Below are 20,991 nucleotides of genomic sequence, written 5' to 3' on the forward strand. Positions count from 1 at the left end.
TGATAAAGATGGAGCTCATATTAATAACTTTACAGTCAAGGCTTATCACAGCGTCACCTTTAATAAATCAGTCATATTACATTAGTAAACTGAGTCTACCTCAGAGCTGCGCTAATGTAAAGTACTGCAGGAAAGTCTCAGGGAAGCAGAAGAAATATATCGAGGAGGGAGCTTTTACGTAAAAACTAATAAACTAAATGAACACAGTGACGACCATGAATTACCCACAAGCCCTCAGGACTCCTCACACATTAAAAAGAGAGCATTGGTGTCAGTTTAATGTCAGTAGCACAGAGTTCACACATGGAAGGTTCTGTAGTCACATTTCAAGTGTAACAGAGTGAAGAAAAGAATCAGGCAGTGAGAAGGTGATCATTTAGGTACTCAGCTGCTCTTATATTAATTTCAACTTTTATAAACCTTCACTGGGGGATTTAATATATGTGACTTTTACGAGCATCATAAAATACGTGCTGTGTTTACAGACTGTCTATAAAGATGACCGACATGACAGCTGCTCCCACAGACTCTAAATAAAGAATGTATATAAAGGATGCACATATTAACCGTGACGTCTGTCATTGGTTTGTGGACTTCTGTTTTAAGGCCTTAAGTGACCAGTGTGTGGTTGATCTGACTGACAGCTCCAGAAACGCTCCTCTAGGTATCTCAAAAAATGGCTTAGAAATATGAGATTCCTGAGAAATGCATGTTAATTGAACACCAGTGTACAAATAGTAATCAAACTCAAGTAGTGTCACATTAAACCACTGAGAATAAATGTAAATCCAGGATTTAATTTGCAGTAATCTTACCTTCTGGACAGCAGCTAGAGACCAAAATCTGTTTTGTGTTGGTTCATTTTAACAAACACACATTTGACAGGTTGTCGTAACAACCATTTATTAATATGTACATTGCAGATGACTCACAAACATTTACTGGTTTTGTTTGTAGTGCCACATGCCATATAAAAGTGAAATTATTTGTGGAACATATTCTACCCATAAAATGAAATGTTATTAAAGTGCTCATAGAAAACATGCTGCAACTTGCATCACTGCAAAGAGCAGCAATTTAACACAGTCTCACAGTGAACAACAAAGGTGGAGAAAAGCTGCATTAAATGACACAATAGGGACTCTACATAAAGCATTAGTTTAGTGAGGGGAGCTTATTCCGAATCTTTTGAAAAAACTTCTTCCAATTAACTTGAACACTTAAATATTCTCCACTAATTTTCAAACACAAAGTAAAAGCAGTGAGTGCAACTCTCTCTACTAATAATAACTAAAAGACAAAAAGCATAAATAAATTACATCTCATATCCCAATTAATGGAACTTCAGGAAAAATGGTTTTACTTCACCAATTAGTAGGGCAAGTTGCAAATATGTATTTATAACTGCTGTCCTGAAATATTCAGACAAAAGATTCAGAAACCTTCCCTGTTTCTGAACCTCACCAAATAACCATTTTTGTACAGTCCCTTAGTCTGAGAAAAATTTGCATGTTTTACTCTTTTGGGCTCCATATAACACCCAGGAAAATAAAAAATTAAAAAAAAGGTGCTCATCATGTTAATTTGGGCTCCCTTGCGTCCACTTCCATCCTCTGAATATTGCTCCTCCTCTGGAGTTCCGAGGATTTTCTAATCAACGGAATGGACCTAAAGGAGACAAGAAGTAAGGAGGCTTCTGGAAGAGATTACAGCGAAAAGATACAGGTGTTTACTTCCTCACATCCTCATTTGGAGGAGCAAAGATGTGAAGGAAGAGTGAAAAAAGAAAATAAGGAGACACATTAACACCCCAAGTCCTCCTGAACTGCCTCAGAATCCTGAGGAATATTCTCAGCTGACTTTTAAAGGTCCCATATTGTGCCGCTTTTCAGCAAATTAATATAAGTCTCACATGTTCCCAGAATGTGTAAAGAAGATTCTTTCACCATGACAGTAGAACTCCTGGTATTAGCCTTGTTCCAAACAGACTGTTTCTGTGTCTGTTGCTTTAAATATGGCTTAACTGCTGCTGTCCACGCCCCCTTCAGGAAGAAGACTCTCTCTGCCTTTGTGATCACAAGCGAGCAAAACATTTGACCACATGAAAGTCAACACCAGCATGAAAGAATGTGTAAGAACTGGACTTTATATCACTTCAGACTTTCTCTCTGTGCGATCATTTTACAAAGGAATATCGCCAAATTAACGGCACAGCAGCTGCTTTGAACTCGTGTATGACGATTTTGTCAGATGACGTTACGGTTATGAAGTCAGTATTTTAGTGATGCAGATTGTAATTGACTCTGAAGTGACCGCTGGCTAACATATGGTTCAAATAACCTGCATTTCATTCATTGAACATAAAACTGAGAACAGCTTCACTGGGAATTCTACTGTTTTAGAACACAGCATCTGTGAGCACATATACACTGGACCACAACAGGCACCATGAAAACACAGAAAGCCTCTCAGTCTTTGTTTAACGGTTTCAAATTGCTCTCAAAGTTTCCACAAAGCTCTGACCTGTGGACATATGATCAAAGCTAATGGTGACATTAGCCACGTTAACCACACAACATGCTAACACTAATGATTTTCCTATTGTTGTGGGGACACTGCCAAGATGCTGGGAGTGCATGAAGACTTGTATTCACTCTTACAGCCAGTAACAGAACATTTGGTGAGTTTTGCTCGTGACAGCAGAAGCAGCTCTAGGAAGTAAATAATTGTGGTGGACTGAGGCAGGTCATTATGAATGGTTCACCTGGAAGCAGCAGCCAGGATTTGAAGGATTACGCAGATTTTTAGCTCACTGACTTTTGGTTTCTACACATTACCTCAATAAAATTCTAACCGGACTGTAAAACTGGGAGGTCATCTAACTGAGGTGGGAGGGGTGAGAGGAACAGCAGCAGTAAACATTTTCATAAACTCACTTTTTTTTTCTTTTTTTTTTTAACACCTCCAGGTTTTAAAGACACACAAAAAACCCCCCACTAAAAATAGATTTTCAATATGGGACCTTTAAATGTACAGTACATCAGTTACCACTAGAGGCAGCCAAATCACTGTCAACCAGGCAGCAACAATAGGCAGTTCTGCAGTAAGTGAATGTATAGAATGTGATTTTATATCCTCACATCAAAAGTGTGCCACAATAAAACAATAAATAGAAGAAAAAGAAGCGAGGAGAGTTTGTTCTCTGTGAAATGAATAGGTGTTCATCAACGAAGGCTCAGTGCAAATGAGTGTAAACATAATCCAAAGCAGTGGATGCTTCAGTGGTGGTGGTGTGCAGTGCAGGTCCGTCTGCTGGGTCCAGTGTGCGACTGTCACTTCTCCCTGAGGAGGTACAACACGACGGCCTTCAGGTAGTGTCCAAAGGCACAGACAGCAGACACCAGCCAGTGAGAACGGAAACTGGGATCAGTGTTCACCACACATTTGGTCATATCTGCCTGTGAGGGGACACATATGAAATACACATGGGTTTAAATTCTGAAATCAAACAATCCACATTTGGAGCAAATATACTGCAGGTGTGTTTTTCACAGCGGTAAGAGGATCTTCTAAATCCAACATGTGTTCTTGATTCTCACTATTCTGAGAATCTGCAGTGCAATTCACCCACAAGAATGTTATTTTAAAGCCAAAACCGCGACTGAATTCCCAGCAAAGCTTACAATGATTACCAATCTACGTGATGCAGACTCATGCCAAATATGGATTCAAAGTGAATTTATATTTGACCACAAAGTTTCTTGTGGCTGGAAATTTAGGGCTTAACTGCATATAAGTTTCATAGACATTGAAATACCACAGACAGCACAGTTCAGTGTCAGTCCTGACACTAAACACGTCTCCCTCTGCAGCTCCTTCTCGTTCTTCCAATCACAAAATGTCCTTTAGGTTCCCAACATGTTGACATCATCCCTCAGCGTAGAAATATCTGGTTTTGGACTGCAGCAGTGAAAAACAGCCTCCTCATCCATGCTTATGAGGTCAGTTATACAATGCATTGCTCTTCGTTTTGTCACACTCCATTTAGCTTCAAAACAAACCAGGCTTTGGTGCCATGTTTCCCAGTACATTCACTTATTGTGCTGCAGAGCAGACAGAAGCACGTTGTCAGGCCTCGTTCGTCTGTTGCCCGAGGTTCACTTTACGGTTTCTGCAGGACTTCATTAGACAGGCGTTTCTCAATAGAAGGATTCTGCAGAAGATCATCTGCTGTTTTGTCTGAAGCTCCAGTTTATTGCTACTTGAAGTGGAACCAGTCTGTGGTTCTGGATCTGCTCTTCTGCACACATTCATCCCAAACAGTACACTAACATCACATCCCCAAACTTTAAATTCCAAGGCTGTTTGTTCAACCTTGACATTTTTGCTCGTGATATCATGAACTGTTGTGCAGTTAGATAAAACTTTAGATCCACTGACTACCGCAAATATTTATCTCCAGCTGCTGACAGAAATTTAAGGAGAAACACTTGATTAGCTTAAATAAAAAACTTTGTCCACTAAGACGTCTTAATATCTTTTAGTGCCCTTATTCATGTAGGATTCACAATTGGGATCAGCTACATAATGTATTTTTTGAACTTGCAAAATATTTTAAAGGTGACATCATACAATGAATCACAATTTCAATCATTTTTTTCTTCAGTTCCCAGCTGGAGTCATGCACCAGTGATTTCTGTTCTTTTAAACCAATGCAGTGACCCCAACAAGTATTTTTATAGCTAAACTGTCAGCAGACATATGGGACTCATGAGGTTATTTTACAATATGTTGGATAAACTGGCATTTCATCTTCAGAAAATAACATTAAACACAACTATTTGTCAATCTAAGTGTAAAACGTCCATCATTAATGTGATTAACTTCACATACGTTTACTCTGTTAGAGGCACCACAAGTGACTTTATAGATCCACTATAAATAGTATTAGACCTGTTTGATTAAAAGCAACTGCAAAATTGGCAAAAACAAGATAAGTAAACTCAGAGAAAAGATCAAGCATGGTTCATTTCCACGAAGAAGGCCACTGTGTTCACCAGATCAGCAGAAAAAAATACATTAAAAAAGACACAGTAAAGCAGGGTAGTGACTGATACAGTCAGTTAAGCTTCAACTCTCCTGGAGAGTCAGGAAGTAGCGGCTGGAACTGAGTACTGTGATAAATGTCATGGTGACAGCCAGGCCCTGATCTGATCGAAGGTGCAGGTCAGAGGTTCACAGGTTCAGGAGTTTATTCTTTTCTTGCTGCTGCTGCTTCTACTGCTGCTGCTGCTTTTACTGCTGCTCCTCTTATAATAGCAGGAGAAGAAGGGATGTCTGAGGGCCTGTTCCAGACTGAGGTGCTTAGCTGGGTCGTACTCCATCATCCTCCCTATCAGGTCAAAGAGCTGCTGCCGGTCGTCACCTTTAGACGCCATGTAATGCTTGGGAGATTTGCAGTGTTTCCTGACATATCTCCCTGGAGAGTTGTGCGTATCCCAGTCCAGTTTGCATCAGTGAACTTATCGTTGTTTTCCTCTTGTAGAGCTGGGTATATTGTCAGAAAGTCACAGGTTAGGGAGGAGCTGTGGCTGGTAGATTGGTTCCTTAGGTTTGTCACGTATGAAACCACAGAAGTCTGAACCTGTGTTTTAGAGACCGTCATCATCACACTGCACACAGGATGGAAATGATCAGCAGTGGCCCTGGCTGCATATTATGATGTTTCCTCCAGCACATAAAAACACCATGGACATCTCAGCAAGCTTAAAAAACGTGACTTTCACTGGAGACTTTAATATCAATATCAGTACAGCTATTGATCCATCATTTCCAACCCAAACAACGAATGTTTTGCTTAACACGTGTCCTTATCTGTCTTTCAGATAAAGGCCTTTTATTTCCACTTTTTGTTATATAAAGCAATGAACTACAGGTTGACTATTCATCGCAGACATGTTAGGTTTCATTACCGCCACACCCAGGACAGCAGGGTGTGCACTGCCAGCACAAATATGCCCTTTATGGGATCAGAGTTTAAGATTTTGAGCTTGTTAAATTTTCAGCAATATTCTCCCAACCTGTCATAGTTTATTACTTTCTGTAAACATGTGAGAAATGAATAGAAATGTGTAGAAAAGATTTGCAGGTGAAAAAAGATTTTTTTAGAGCATCTCAATACAATATGTGTACAAATGATATCAAGGTTTAACAGCGACTGAGTGAAAAGACAAACACCTTCGTGTACAGACATAAAGCAGAAGTGACTCTGAAGTAACATGTGAGCACATGTTTGAATTTTGATCCTGCTTTTACAGCCTAAAGCTAAGTGCTTTTAAACATGTCCAACACTAGTGTGGGAACTTTGAGCTCTGAGTTTCACTCATTTTTTCACCACAGATCTTGTCTACACAATTACAAACTCAGCTATCTGATCTACAAGCAGCTTCTGGGTTTCTTGCTCACATTTTTACTCACTGTGGGCTCATTTGTTTTAATACAGTATAAAGTCTTGCACCTCTGTGGAAACAGCACAACCATAGATAGAAGAACAGAGAACAGTATGGTAAAAGTATAAATCTATAAATTGTTAAAAAAGAAAATTTCATTTTTTCATTTTTTTATTTTACAAAAAGTAAAATAGGTAGGAAGCAAAATGTACAACAGTTTTCCAAATGCCAAAAGATGTTAGCAATACTGAAAAAAATGGTGCTTTAACACACTATAGATATTCAACTATTTAGATTTTTGATTTGTTTTGTTTCGATACTTGCCGCCTATCTGCTCTGTGCGAACACAGTCTGCAGTTCAGCCAAAAAATGTCATATGTTAGTCATGTGACTGTTGGTCACAGTTGAATCTGGTGAAGCAAATAGTTTATTTTTGGCAAAATTTTAAATGTGATATGCAAAATTAAGTGATATTGATGGAATATCACAATTTTAGGCTAAGATTTGTTTGATTTTCCTGATGGAATCTCACATCACACATGATTAGTTCAAAGAGCAAGTAAAAAATCGGGCATTCTTTCACTTTTTTTTTACAGATTTTGTCCAAAAAATTGTCATTTTGGTGAGTTTTTTAAAAATAACATGTCTTTCAATAACACTGGCAGGCTTTGGGGTTCAGAGAGGTAATTAATGTTATCTCACATGTTTACAAAGCATGTAAACATTCCTCAGCATCATTTCACTAGCTTTTATTGGCCCCTACTGAAACCCATAGATGCTGGTTGTCACTTTCACTTCTGTTTCCTACGGTTGCATCATCAGTTACACTCTCACACTAAAGCAGCCACACAAACAAGTGATTATTTATGAAGAAGTTTCTCTTACCCAGCCTCCTCTCCTCTTTAACCAGGAGGTCAGACTCTTGCGGACAAACTCCCCCATGCAGTCCACAATGGTGTGGACCATAGCAGGATGACCGTGGCGAACACAGTCCACCGCCAGAGCTCCTGCCACAGCGTACAGGGAAACCACCTTCCCCCATGTCACACCTGCAGAGAGACACGCAAGCATTTAAAGCTCTATCCACGGATGCTTTAACACACTATTGTTGGTTTAAAATTTAAATCATTATTTGATGATTTCTGCAGAAATAATAAAGCAAACTGGAGCAACAATGCTGATTTTGTGTAGTCAGAGTGGGGCTGCAAGATTGATTATTTCCGCATCAAATACTAAAAAACTATTTTGTATGTCTTTGCCAGTGTTACACAATAAGAGAAAGGTTCAAATGGCTTTTTTCATTGCATTTTTTAAATGATTTTGTATTTTGTAATCACTCCAATCATTTGAGAATGACTCATTCAACAGTTAGTCAAGTCATCTGCTGAAACTTCCTGTATTTTTTCATACTACAATATATACTACAGAAATACTAAACATTCTCACTTTTTTCCAGTAATGTGTTTTACACCTCATGTGATGCAGTGAGTTTCATACAGAGAATGGCTGACTGATGGTTTATTTACATCCTATTGTCGACAGCTGCATATCTCATGTAAAATATGTCCAACTGAGGTCACATGTCAGTCTATACACTCAAAAAATCTGAATCTCTTTTTGTTCCAGCAGAGAGATGTTGCTTTGCTTTTTGCGCCTCTTGTTCCACCTTGCTGATAACAATTAGGTGCTACAGTACAGACAGAAGTTTTCCTTATTTTTTTTGGAACATATAACTCTGTTATTAAAAAGTAAATTTGCACATAATATCTTTGTAATTCCCTAAACATAGCAGCAGCAGTATCCCACAATTTCCACATCCACCATAAAGAGAAACCTGACCTCCATTTATGAGATTCTAGGAAGCAATCATACGACAGTTACAGAAGATGGATGGAGCTGAGGCTCAGTTTGTATGAGTTGGATGTATAAACAGCACAGAAATAGTCTGAAGCTTTGACTGTAAATGGCGCGGCAGCAGAAAGCTCCACTCAACACGCTCACTAAGTTGGAAAATGATCTGCTCACTAATCTCATGCAGTGTACTGCCTGCCTGCTGTCCTGAGCTTTGCGTCTGGGTTGTTTTTCTCTGTGGGACAGACAGACGTGTGGACAAATGCCTGGCTGCTGCTGCTGCTGAGGTTTTATAATTTGTTCATCCATCTTTAAAGAAAGTTGCTGACAGAGAAAGTGGCTGCACGAAAAGCTACTAAAAACTGGGTCCACATAATATTACTGGAAAAACACACACACACACACACACACACACACACACACACACACACACACATATATATGAAATAGTTTTTAGCTTTGGATGACATTAAGATTTGACTTTGCGCTCGTCATACAGAGCTTCACAGTGCTGACTTAAATGGTCAAACTAATTCTTGCCTTGTGTGGTGGCAACAATTGCATGACACTGACAACAGAGAGCCTGTTTTTGGTCAACTTCATCTTTTCTGTAGCCAAAATATTTCCACACAACTGACTAGATCTGCCTCATGGTGGCCAAAATGACAATCATGATTCCAGGAAGCAAAATATCAATAAAAATGTCCTCAAAACATCTCAGTGGCTGAACACTGGTTTTTCAATAGACATAATTTACAACTTAAACTGCTTTAATTGTTCAGTCCTACAACTGATACTTCTTTTCAGTCTTTCTCTACTGTTCTTCCCTCATTTTCACATAGAACCTGCAGGTCAACAAAGTCTGTGTGTTGAAAATAAAGTTTAAAAACTCAGTGTATCCAAGCACCCTTAAATCAGAGTAACTGATGTTCTGTCAGATAGATTTCTCTTACAGATTAGTCGTGGAAAATGGCAGTTTTCTTCCTGTATCCAGCAGCTAAAGCAGTTGTAACATGCTGTGTTAAGCTGCCTCACTTCAAATTGCACTTCCTGCAATTCTCATTGATGTTCTGAGATCGAGGCACAAAAATAGATGCAATCAAGCCTTTGCAGCGGCTTTGTCTAGACTCTGGGACAGTTAACTTTTTCATGCAGGACCTGCTCAGAATTTAGAAACTTGTAATTCCCGGTAAAGACCGACCTCTTTAGTTGGCATTCTGTTTAGGTAGAGTTGGACACTGTAACTTCACATCTTGTAGTGCTATAACTTGTCATTCTTTTTTATTTTATTGTACTTTATTTGTCTGTTGAGTTTTGTGGTTTACTATTTCATGTGTACAGCACAGTGTGGAGTGCTGGATGAGATGAGCTTACTACTGAGAGTCAGAGTTGCCTGTAGGAAGCCAGAAGATAGTGTAGCTGTAGTTTATCTCTGCAGTGCGGAAAGCAGTGTGACGTTTGTGACTGAGCTCGTGCACATTAGAAAGGTTTGAGGTTGTAATCTGCATTTGTTCAGGACTTCCTCTTCACACAGTGACTCGTCCAGACTGTCAGCTTTAGTGTTTGTCCATATTTACTCTGTTGTCACTGATGGTTTTATTTTCAGCTACTTAACTGAGGCTGAACAAGATGTTTCCACTTCTGCCATTAAATGTAATTACCAAAATTAATTATAATAACCATAAGAGCTTTTCTGAAACTTTAGCATCACTCTATTTGAATTACTTTGGAATTTTTCACAGTAACTGCACATTACTGAGGACCTGACCGGCCTGTATCCTGTAGTTTGCAGTTGACTCTTGGTTACCTTTGCAGCAGATTGCTTTGTTCTGTTCCCAGAGGAGTGAGCCAGCTGAGACTCATTACTAACTCATTGGGTGGGAACCAAACTGTCCGTAACAATCACTCGCTCAGGCAACATGTTCACCTAATATGGACCGAATGTTTCCCCTGCAGTTCCTCTCCTGTCGGGGGGAAAATGGCAGCACCAAAATGTCTCACTAATGGAGAATCCTGTGGTCAGACTATGTAGGAGGTGTTTACATGAAAAAGCAGGCTTCAGTTAGTTTGCTTCAGAGGGTGAACATTATGAATCCCTTTAGTAATTCAGCAGCAAGAATCAATAAGAGAAGGAACACAACTTCTCCAAACTTTCAATTTCTTTATTGTATTTGCCTCAAGCTCAGCTCAAGTTCCCCCTTCCCTGTGGCAAACAAATGTACTTCCTTAAAAGAGATGAACATCTTCCTTTATTTCTGAATTTGTATGAATGTGGGTTTTCAAGTTTGTGCAGGTCTGACCTGACAAGAAAGCTAGTTCCCATGATGCAGACCTGCACACATGGCTTGATTTAACCCTCCAGTCGTCCTGCGGGCCAAACTGACTCGTTTTAAAGTTTGAAAATGTAGAAAAATTTTCACAGTGAAAGGTTCCACATTTTCAACATTTTGGGGAAATTTTTGAAAATGTTTTGGTGCAAAAAAAGAAATGTTAAACAAAATGTTTCTTTAAGAACATTCAGAAAAAATGTTCTTAAAGAAAATATTAGAACTTCCACTGCCATATATGGAATCACTTTAGATATTTTTGTAGAATTTTTGAAAGATTTTTATTCATTTTTTGAAAATATTTACAACTTTTAATTTTTTCATGTTTTTTTTTTATATTTTTATTTCTTGCGAAATTTGGGGATTTTTTTTTTTTAATAAAACTTTTAAGGGAAATTTTTAAGGAATTTTTGGAATTTTCTTCCTGCAGATTTTGCAAATTTTTATAAATTTGGGGATTTTTTTTGCTGAATATTTGGATTTTTTTCAGAGAAAGTAACAATATTTTTTGGTGCCCGTAAATGAAGACAACAGTAGGTTTAACAGAAAAAGACTTTGACCAACCTGTGGAGAAAATGTCTGCAGCGACAGCCAGGAAGGCATCAGACACAATGCTCTCTGAAGCTACTGTGATGTTCAGCTGTCGGGCGACGTTGCGATACACGTTGGGACGAAGATATTCCAACTCATCACCTGGACAAAACAAAAGAGACTCAGTCAGTATGTCTGTGTTAATATGTCTATGACACCACTTACCACGTACTTATAATGCAGTCTAGAGAACCTTCCCTAGACAGCCTGACCACCATTAGCACCTTGAATCATCCATCAACTGGTAGTTTAACCCCTCCTGTTGTCTTCATTTACGGGTACCAAAAAATATTGTTTCCTTGTCTGAAAAAAAAACAAAAATTCAGCAAAAAAAATTCCCCAAATTTCTGAAAATTTGCAAAACCTTCAGGTAGAAAATTCCAATAATTCTTTAAAAGTTTCCCTTAAAAGTTTTTTTTTTTTTTTTTAAATCCCCCAAATTTGGCAAGAAAACTCTTGTAAATATTTTCAAAAAATTAGCAAAAATCTTCAAAAAAAATCCTAAAAATATCTAAAGTGATTCCATATATATCAGTAAAACTTCTAATATTTTCTTTAAGAACATTCACATAAAAATCAACCAAAATCCAGCACTGGATTTTGGTTGATTTTTATGTGAATGTTCTTAAGAAACATTTTTTTAGCATTTCTTTTTTTCCACCAAAAAATGTTCAAAGTTTTCCGAAAAATGTTGAAAATGTGGACATCAGAAGTTTCACTGTGAAATATTTTTTTCCCCACATTTTCACTTTAAAATGGGTCAATTTTGACCCGCAGGACGACACGAGGGTTAACAACCATCCACACCTCGAGACACGAAACTCAGGTTAATGGGCCATTAGACATGAGATTTGTGAATGAAAATAAACATGTCGAACTTCCCATCAGTCAGTTAGAAATGAAAAAGCCAAGAATCGTCAACAACCAAAAAGAGAAGTCCAGTTGCCCTTTACTAAAAAAAATAGAATAAAAAATTCACAAATTCCCTGTTGGCTGTTTGTAATCCCTCTGACTTTGTATTTAGGCCATGAACTCTATTAAAGCAGGATTGTACAGTTTTAAAAAAATAAAGCAATGAAGCAGAATCATAAGCAACAAACTGATGAGTTGAATACATGCAGAGGTTTTTGCTGCTACAGTCATACTGGGTCCAGTATGACCATTCACACGTATTATGGTTAGTAAGGTGACAAATATAGACTAATTTAGCGAACCTAAGGTGATCATTGACGTAACTTAGTCAACTTGTGCTGCAGTTAGCTTTTAATTTTACCCAGATGTTGAGCAGTAGTGCAACATTTATCCCATTATTCTTATTTGTGGCAGCACTGACATTGTCTAGTTTTAAATATGACACTGTTGTTAACTACTGGTCATTTTTTCCTATTTTTTGTTGGCTGTGAAAGTATCAATTTAACACTATTAAATAGATGAAATAATTGTATTTTGTTTTGGATTACACAAACAGAGTCGACACATGCTCATGATGTAGGTCTTGCCATTGATGGCTTTCTTTTTCAGACTGGAAAGGCCTATTTATTCTTGTTCACAAAAATTTGTATGACATTAATTTTGCCAAAATTTGTGACCATGCAGAATGTCTGCCCTGCAAGCACACCTACCCCTCGGCTACCAGTAAAACAAACAATGCTCAAAACAAACGCTTGCTTTGACAACAAACCGCATGAGGAAATGCTCTGTCATTCACACTTTTATAATTCATTACTAAAGGTCCCACATTGTGCCTTTTTCAGCAAATTAATGAAAATTAAACATCCCCAGAATATGTCTTTCAGTTACTTTTTAGCTAAAAATACTGTAAAAAAAGATTCACAGCAGAAAATATGAAAATGAGAACAGCTTTACTGGGAATTCAGCTGTTTTAAAGTACAGAACATGTGAGCACAGAGAGCACGAGAGAAGTAAAAAAGATGTAAACACCAACTAAGTTTATGTTTCACTGAAGCACAACAAGTGACAAGAAAGCACAATAACCCAAATGGTCCTTGTTTGTTGGTTTTAAAATGTTCCTGAAGTTTCCATCATCTGTGACTCTCTGAAAAGTAGCTGGTTGGATCTCATATTGAAAAGCCTTGGGCTCTCCAGTCTGTGTTTCTGTTAGATCTAAGTTTTCAGTAAAGTGCTAAACTGGAGGTACTTTGATAAGCACACATTGTAAAGTAAAACCTCCTCTGGAATCTGTGCTATATAACTATTCATGCTGGGCGAGCATCCAGGAAGGTAAATATTATGCAATCTAGGGATTCCCAGGAATCACTTGAAGGTCTTCCACTGAAAATGAAAGGTGATCCTGCAACACATTTCTGAACAATGAGACCTACACGATTCCAAGAGTTAATTAGTTTCAAAGCAGTATGAACTAATGCTAGACAATTTTGATCAGACTTGAACATTCAGTAAAAACCTCAGCTTTTCTGACAATTTAAATATGATCTAAAAGATTATTATCTTCTTTTACTTTGTTAGTTCTTAAAATTTTCCATATATTTAAATATTTCTTAAATTTTATTGGACTTAAATGGTCACACAAGTGTAAAACCACTGGTATCCTTCTTCTAAAACCTCAATGTTTGCATCTTTAAATTACACAATATATAGAGACATGTCATATATTGGTCTTACGGCCATGTCCACAATGCTACACTGTACAAAAAAAAATTATTAAAAAACAAAACACTAATACTTTGGGAGCTGGGGGTCTGAAAAACAAAAACAAAAAAAATTTTTAGTTTAATGAAAGGTATTTACATGTGTAAAAACTGTGAAATTACCTATAATATGGAAAAGACTGAATTATATAGATGGATAAAATAATAAATTATACATATATAATGATAAAACTATTGGATTTTTACAGAATACTGATGCATATAAATATTATACACTGATGAGTCCACACATATTCAACATTTATACAAGCTATCTCTCAGTTAACAAAAACATTTATGTGAAACTACAGAACCAACACTTATCTTTTCTGCTAACTGTCACTGTTTACATAATCAAACTTGGATTTAACAGTTTCATGTATTAGTCGACCGTTAATCAGTCTTGATTATGTCAAAACATTCCAGTTTTTACAAATAAAAATGAAATATTGTGGCCATTCTGGTTTTTAATGTTATTTTACATAAGACATGTGAATTCACAGACTATTTCTGACATTTTATGTGCATATGCATATTTTAAAATACTGAAAAAATCCAATTTTTACAGTGTATGTCTTGATTTTCATTGGCCTAAAAGAGTCACAGAAGTCCAAAACACTATCTGTCTGATAAATCCTCACTTTTTACATCTTTGAATTCAATGATATAACAAACAACACCTAACTTTCTGAAGACGAGTGTTTCCAAGGAAAATTCACCAAGAACATGATCTCTGTGCCCTCAGTGGCAAACAGATAAAGTCACACATAGACTCTGTGTGGTTCATGAGTCTCTATTTAAACATACTGTGGTACAGTCTTGAAAAACAAGCCTGATGAACTCACCCAGCCACAGCAGGACACCAGAGACCTCTCCCAGAGTCCCACCTGATGCAGCCAGTCCGTGCTCGGGTTTAGACCAGCCGATCCCGGCCCGGTTCAGCCTGGAGTGGATGTAGTCTCTGCACAGAGCTTTGGCCTGGGACACCAGCTCCTTGTCGGTGGGCGATCGGTCAAACACTTCAGCCGCAAACACAGAGGAGCGGCGCAACATCTCCATGCCCACTCATCCGCCTCCTGCAGCAGGACCTCTGCAGATTATCCTGCAGGACACTCACGGATTATTCTGATGACAAATAAAGCTTCCAGATGCAAACGCAGTCAACGTGTTGTCATCTGAGCCCGGGCTGGAGGAGGAGGAACATTAAAGTTATAAATCCAAACGCGCAAAAAAACAGGCTTCGTCCTTAGAATGAAGTTATGACGTTTAAATGACTCTCACTCGATGTTGACACACTAATATCCACAGTATCATCCTAAACAGGAAGCATTTTATCTGAGCAGGAAACTGGTTCTGATCACAGACTGTTATGAAAAGAGGATTTACTGCCTCTGAAACTCTGGAAGATTCTCTCCAGTTTACAGTCTGACAGACTTTCCTTCTAAGGGCACTTATTGTAGAGTCCAAAGGCGGAGATTAGCAGCAGCACAGGCCCCGCCCCCTACACGCACACACACACACACACACACACACACACACACACACACACACACACACACACACACACACACACACACACACACACACACACACACACACACACACACACACACACACACACACACACACTCACACACACACACACACACTCAGGACATGACCCCGTTCAACAGTTAATCAATAACTGGGTTTATTAAAGGTGTGTCTATCAGAAAATATCACATAGAAACTCAAACCATCATTTGCTTGTCGATCCTTTTCACTGGAGAGTTTATTGCTCAAAGTCAGGCTGTGAAGCAGAGATTGTTTGGAAGTGGCATGGTCCCCACAGAAATAAAGAAATAAATTATATATTTTTTAAAAAAGAGTCATTTTTGCATTTTAATTTTAGAGATTTTTTTCCCTGTAATTTTTAAATCAACAGTAATATCAATAAAATTACAGAAATACACTGTGAATTTCCATGTCTAATGTAACATTAAAAACCTACTACTGTGAATAGTCATAAAATTTACATTTTGTGCGAAGAAATTAATGTTTTTGGACGTAAAAAGAGAAGTATAAATTTGTCAGAATTTGACAAATATTTCCTTTTCATTCAACAGATGAACCCGTTCAATTCACATTTAACACTGCAAAAATACTTCTACAGTTAGATAAAAACAAGTGACAATTAACAGATAAACAAATATTGACTATAATTTATTTTTTTTAAACATTGATTTGTTGTTGAAAGAGTATTATCCTGGTGTTCTCAACAAAAATGTTGAATAAATATATATAGTACATATAGATGTATTATTTCTTGTTTTTACACATTAATATGGTTTATTGTCTATTTATCTGTTTGTATTATTATCATATATTACAGGTAAGTCAATTATTGTTACACACGTGAATGTCCTTTTTTTTTTTTTCAAACTTTAAAAGAAAATACACATAATCTCATGTAAAATTAAAGCAAAAAATGCTTACATTTTTACTGCTGGTGCTGCACCTTTAACATGACCTGACAGTCACATGGTGTCTGCCGTCTTATTATTAAGCATTTCAAATGGAGGTCATTTATTTTGTGTGCCTTCTGAGACACAGTAATGCAGCAGTGATAAGAGTGAGCCGTGATAAGGATTTGAAACCCACATGCTGCAGTTCTGTCCTCATGTTTTTTATTAACTTATCAAAGTTTGAATGGAACAGTGTAATCTGGAGACTGTGTGTTATAGCAACTTAGATAAAGGTTGTGGATTAAACTTATAAAGTCTAGAAAAATTCATGACTTACACTTAAGGTGGGTAAACAAGCAGAATGAAGTGAAGTCTGGGACAGTGTCTATGGAGGGACATTTTGAAAAAGGAGGACTGGATGTTTGAACAGTTTACTTCAGTGTGCTGGAGAGAAGCTTCTGACTGATTGTCAAACTCCAGATTCAGGGGGAGCGATGCCGACTCTGTCCTGACTGTGGACCAGTGGACCAATGGACCAGTGGACCAGTGGACCAGCTCTGTGCTCATGTGGAGTTGTTCTTGGGATCATGGGAGTTTGACCTGCTGGTCCAGATGTGTTTTGTGGACTTGGAGGAGCATTTCCACCATGTCCTCTAAGGAACCAGGGTGGGTTTACTGTGCTACAAACCACCTGGTCCTTGTGCAACCAAAATAAGAGATGTGACTATAAAGTCAGCTCAAATTCAAACACGTTTCTGGTGAGTGGTGGACTCTGATCCTGTTTTTGATGATAATGGACGTGATCTGAAGAGTGAAGACGGTGCCCAACTTGGGAACCTCCGAGTTCTGCCTGTGTTCTTTGCAGATGATGTGGCCTCATCATGCCATGACGTTCCATGTGAAACCACCAGGATGGGAGTCAGTACCTCCAAACCAGTGGATTGATCCTTCTGGGTTGGAGAGTTGCTGCGAAAAGCAAAGGCGTTTAAGTACCTTGAGATCTTGTTCATGAGTGACGGGAAAACTGAGCGTGAGATGGACAAGTGGATTGGTGCAGGTGTTGTACCAGACAGTTGTGGCGAAGCGGGATCTCAGCCAGAAGGTGAAACTCTCAATTCAGTAGTTGATTTGACCTCTTGGTAGTAACCAAAAGAAAGAGTAGTCAAAAGGGGTTTCCTCCATATGGTGGATAGTCTCAGGGTTACAGATAGAGTTGAGGAGCTCGGACATCTGGAAGGAGCTCAAAGTAGAGTAACTACTCCTTTGCGTCAAACAGAGTCAGCTGCTCTGATTAGGACGCCTCCTGGGATCTCCCTTTGGAGGTTTTTTTGGTAACCGGAAGGGGTAAAACTAGAACTCATTAGGGAGATTACATATCTCATCTGGCATGGGAACAACTCGAGATCCCCCAGGAGGAACTGAAAACACTGATGTTTAGAGGGATGTCTGGAATGTCTTGTTCAGCGTGCTGCCTGACCCCAGATAAGTACGTAGTTGAAAATGGATGGTTGGTATTTGTTAATCATCTGTCCTTTTCAGTTACATACATGTTTACTGATTTTCAGAGAAATAAAGGCTTTGTTTTTCAATACAGCTGACTACTGCTTTTACCTTGAGATCAGCGACAGTTGTATGACAAGGGTCAAAAATAGGGACCTGAGGCCTCTTTGAGGGATTACAGTCAGAGGGAAAAGGTCCAGATCCATTTAAGGGAATGCCTTTTCATCTCTACTGACCTTTTTGTCTTGGGAAAGTAGAAGTCAGCATTTTCTTTACATGGTAATGAAAATTTAGCATAGGTTAAACTTACAAAACTATATATAAATGAGCCAATGGAAAGTTTTGCGTTCACTGTCATGCTATAAATAGGGAAAAGATGTAGGACAGATTCTGTCTTTCTCTCTATTGCAATAAAAAGGCAAAAAAAAAAAATTTTAATAGTTTTAGTTTTTAAGTCCATAAGAGGCATGGCAGTTTTACAGGATAGTAGTTATGCTATTTGGAAGAAAAACACCAAGACACCAGACAGCAACCTGACACGAACCTTCTACACTCCCCAACAGAAAACGGTCTCAACAGATTAACTTGCCATACAAGCAATATTGGCAGTTCTGGGGAAGCCGCCACACCCAGCGTTCACACTGTTTAGACATGCCTGAGGAATGCCCTGCTTTGTTTATGATGGACTGACATCAGAGTTGCAGATCCCTGTTAATACTTTAGACAACAACTCTCAAACTAGAACTCGATCTAGAGGAGGGTTCAGGGCTTTCTACTGCTATTGCAGTACCAACATTTGAGATTTCATGTAATAAATTCTCAAATGTTGTAGCACTAAACATCCCGTATTATATGTGCTAGTATGTATTACATGCGTTTATCCTTGTTTGTGAGCAGCACTGCAACATACAGTATACTTACACAACGGAAGTGAGTACACCCCTCTGCAATGTCCTCAAATGTTCAGTGATTGAAAATTGTATCATCTCTCAATAATTGCATTATTTGTAAGCTTAACAGTAAAGTATTTCCTTATATAAAGAATCACAATCAAGTACGTTAGAAAGACTATAATGAAAATACAGCCCCAGAGTAGAAACTCAGTGCAACAAAATTAAATATACCTGCAATCACTGACACACAACTGAAACTAAACTGAGCACAACTGTGATTTCCAATCAGCCTAACTGCATGAACATGGGTAACAGACAGGCAGGTGTTTCACACCTGAGGTCATCAGTGGAAAGTCTCTGTGACAGCTCGGACCAAGCGAAGGACAATACATGATATCAACGTCTATGAGTGCTGTCCAGCAAAAACTCCTCTGCTTGCTCTTTGGCACAAAACTGCAACCTGAAATAATGTAAAACAACTTAAAAAGAAGCTAGATTAATATTTACAGCACATTTTTTGTCAGATGAAATCAAGAGAAATTTGTTCAGCTCAGATGAAGTTCAGCCTGTTTGTTATGAATCTGGCCAGAACTACAACGAATACATATTCCTGACAGTGAAGCACAGAGGTGGAAGTTTGCTGATGTGGGGCTCCATGAATGGTGTTGGATAGGTGGCATTAACTGATGACGCCATGAATGTCTGTGGATATACCAAAATACTGGCTGACAATATGACTCCAAGAGGCTTGGCAGAAGATAAATATTCCAATATGAAGCACAATGCCAAAAGTTTCTCAAGAAAAAAGTGACAACTATGACCTGACCAAGCATGTCTAATGACTTGATTCCAATAGAACACCTTTGGGATATTTTAAAGAGAAAGAAAGAGCAACACAATCTTTTTAGTACAGAGCAGCTGAAAAAAATTAGCCTGTGAAGAATGACCGGGCACCTCTCTAGACATTAGTGGACACTGATATCCTCAGTGATGATTAGGATTGAGTCTGTCAACAAAAACACAACTGGATTTACAAAATACTAAACAAAAAAAAGAATCTGAGTAATGAAAACTGTACTGATTTTTGTTGAACTGAGCTTCTATTGTGCAGCCTGTATTGTAGAGCAAACAGCCACTTTCAAGCTTATTAGAGATTAGGGGTGATTAATTGGCCCAATTTCCCGATTCGATTCGATTACGATTATTGAAGTCCCGATTCGATTACCAACCCATTTTCGATTATTGCTGATTACCGATTCGATTTTTGATTATTGCCGATTATTGATCTTCAATTTAACGTCAGTCAGTTGCTGAATCATTTCACTTCTCTTTTGAGTAACACCTCACAGCACCTTCAGTATTGTAGTGTAATTGTAATATCCAAAATAATTTTTGCTTTACTTTGTTTTAAATGTAGTCTTTCACTGTTAAAAAATATCCACACTTGTGAATAAATGTCCAAATTCTATTTATTTATTCATTTTACTCTCCATATAACAAAGATGCAGATGCTTTGGAACTTTCTGTGGTCACAGATCAGCGTGTAATACCTTGGACCTTCATGGCAACTTAAATGGCAAAATGAAATAGGAAATACAATAAACTTTCTGTAGCTTATACGCTGTAATAGAAAAAAGAGAACACAACACACTGTGTTGTGAGTAATCAAGTACTGAATCAGTGGTCTAGAACAACCAGATTTTTGCATGGTAACTTATACCATCCCCTGGATGGAAGCGCGACATGTGAGCTCTCATGTTGCTAGTATTGCCGCAGTACTTTAGCTTAGTGTGGCAAAGCTTGCAGACAACATAGGCTCTGTCGATATCTTGTGAGGACTTGCCATGAAAACCAAAATGTACCCACACGCTTGCTTTAAACCCAGATGGAGCTGGGTGGATTAGTTGGCTGTCGGATGTTGTGTTTTCTGTTTTCATTTTTCAGGCGTCGCAGCCGTACCTCGCTCACCTCAGTTAGCACCCGGTTAGCGCCGACACACTTGCTCGCTGGCTCAGTTACACGTGTCTTGTTATGACAGACAGTTAATAGCGCTCCACCTTGTGGTTAAATCATATATGACAGCCAGTAACAGGAGGACTCGCCTTTGTATTACAATTTGAATTAAAGCTGCAAGCAGCGTTGGACGGGTCCTCGCATCCATGCTCGTCGTCGAATCCACGCACGTCCACCAGGTGGCGCTGCGACCGAGAGTGTATATTGGCCTATGGATGTGATCACGTCCGCACTCTGATGACACATAACATTTC

General features: G+C 38.4%; 1 protein-coding gene across 2 annotated transcripts; it reads right to left on the reverse strand.

The window, feature by feature from the left end:
- Window positions 1-886: 886 nt before the first annotated feature.
- boka (BCL2 family apoptosis regulator BOK a) lies at window positions 887-15,319 on the reverse strand. Of its 2 annotated transcripts, none has more exons than XM_023281450.3 (4): window positions 14,733-15,313; window positions 11,192-11,320; window positions 7,335-7,498; window positions 887-3,458 (listed from the first exon to the last, which is right to left on the reverse strand). In XM_023281450.3, the coding sequence occupies exons 1-4, from the start codon at window positions 14,944-14,946 to the stop codon at window positions 3,333-3,335; spliced, it is 633 nt and encodes a 210-aa protein (XP_023137218.2). In that variant the 5' UTR covers window positions 14,947-15,313; the 3' UTR covers window positions 887-3,332. The 2 variants fall into 2 exon arrangements, with proteins under 2 accessions (XP_023137218.2, XP_035809330.2); XM_035953437.2 differs by lacking the exon at window positions 887-3,458 and adding an exon at window positions 3,471-5,644 and having other exon boundaries at window positions 14,733-15,319.
- Window positions 15,320-20,991: the final 5,672 nt, after the last annotated feature.

Source organism: Amphiprion ocellaris, chromosome 2, assembly GCF_022539595.1.
Source record: "Amphiprion ocellaris isolate individual 3 ecotype Okinawa chromosome 2, ASM2253959v1, whole genome shotgun sequence".
Classification (NCBI taxonomy): domain Eukaryota; kingdom Metazoa; phylum Chordata; class Actinopteri; family Pomacentridae; genus Amphiprion; species Amphiprion ocellaris.

Coding starts and splice junctions, on each gene's coding strand:
- boka (XM_035953437.2), bottom strand. CDS start 14,946: ATGGAGATGTTGCGCCGCTCCTCTGTGTTTGCGGCTGAAGTGTTTGAC. Junction 11,321..14,732: donor TGGTGTCCTGCTGTGGCTGG/GTGAGTTCATCA, acceptor TGTTTTGTCCAG/GTGATGAGTTGGAATATCTT. Junction 5,645..7,334: donor TAAAGAGGAGAGGAGGCTGG/GTAAGAGAAACT, acceptor TCTAAAACACAG/GTTCAGACTTCTGTGGTTTC.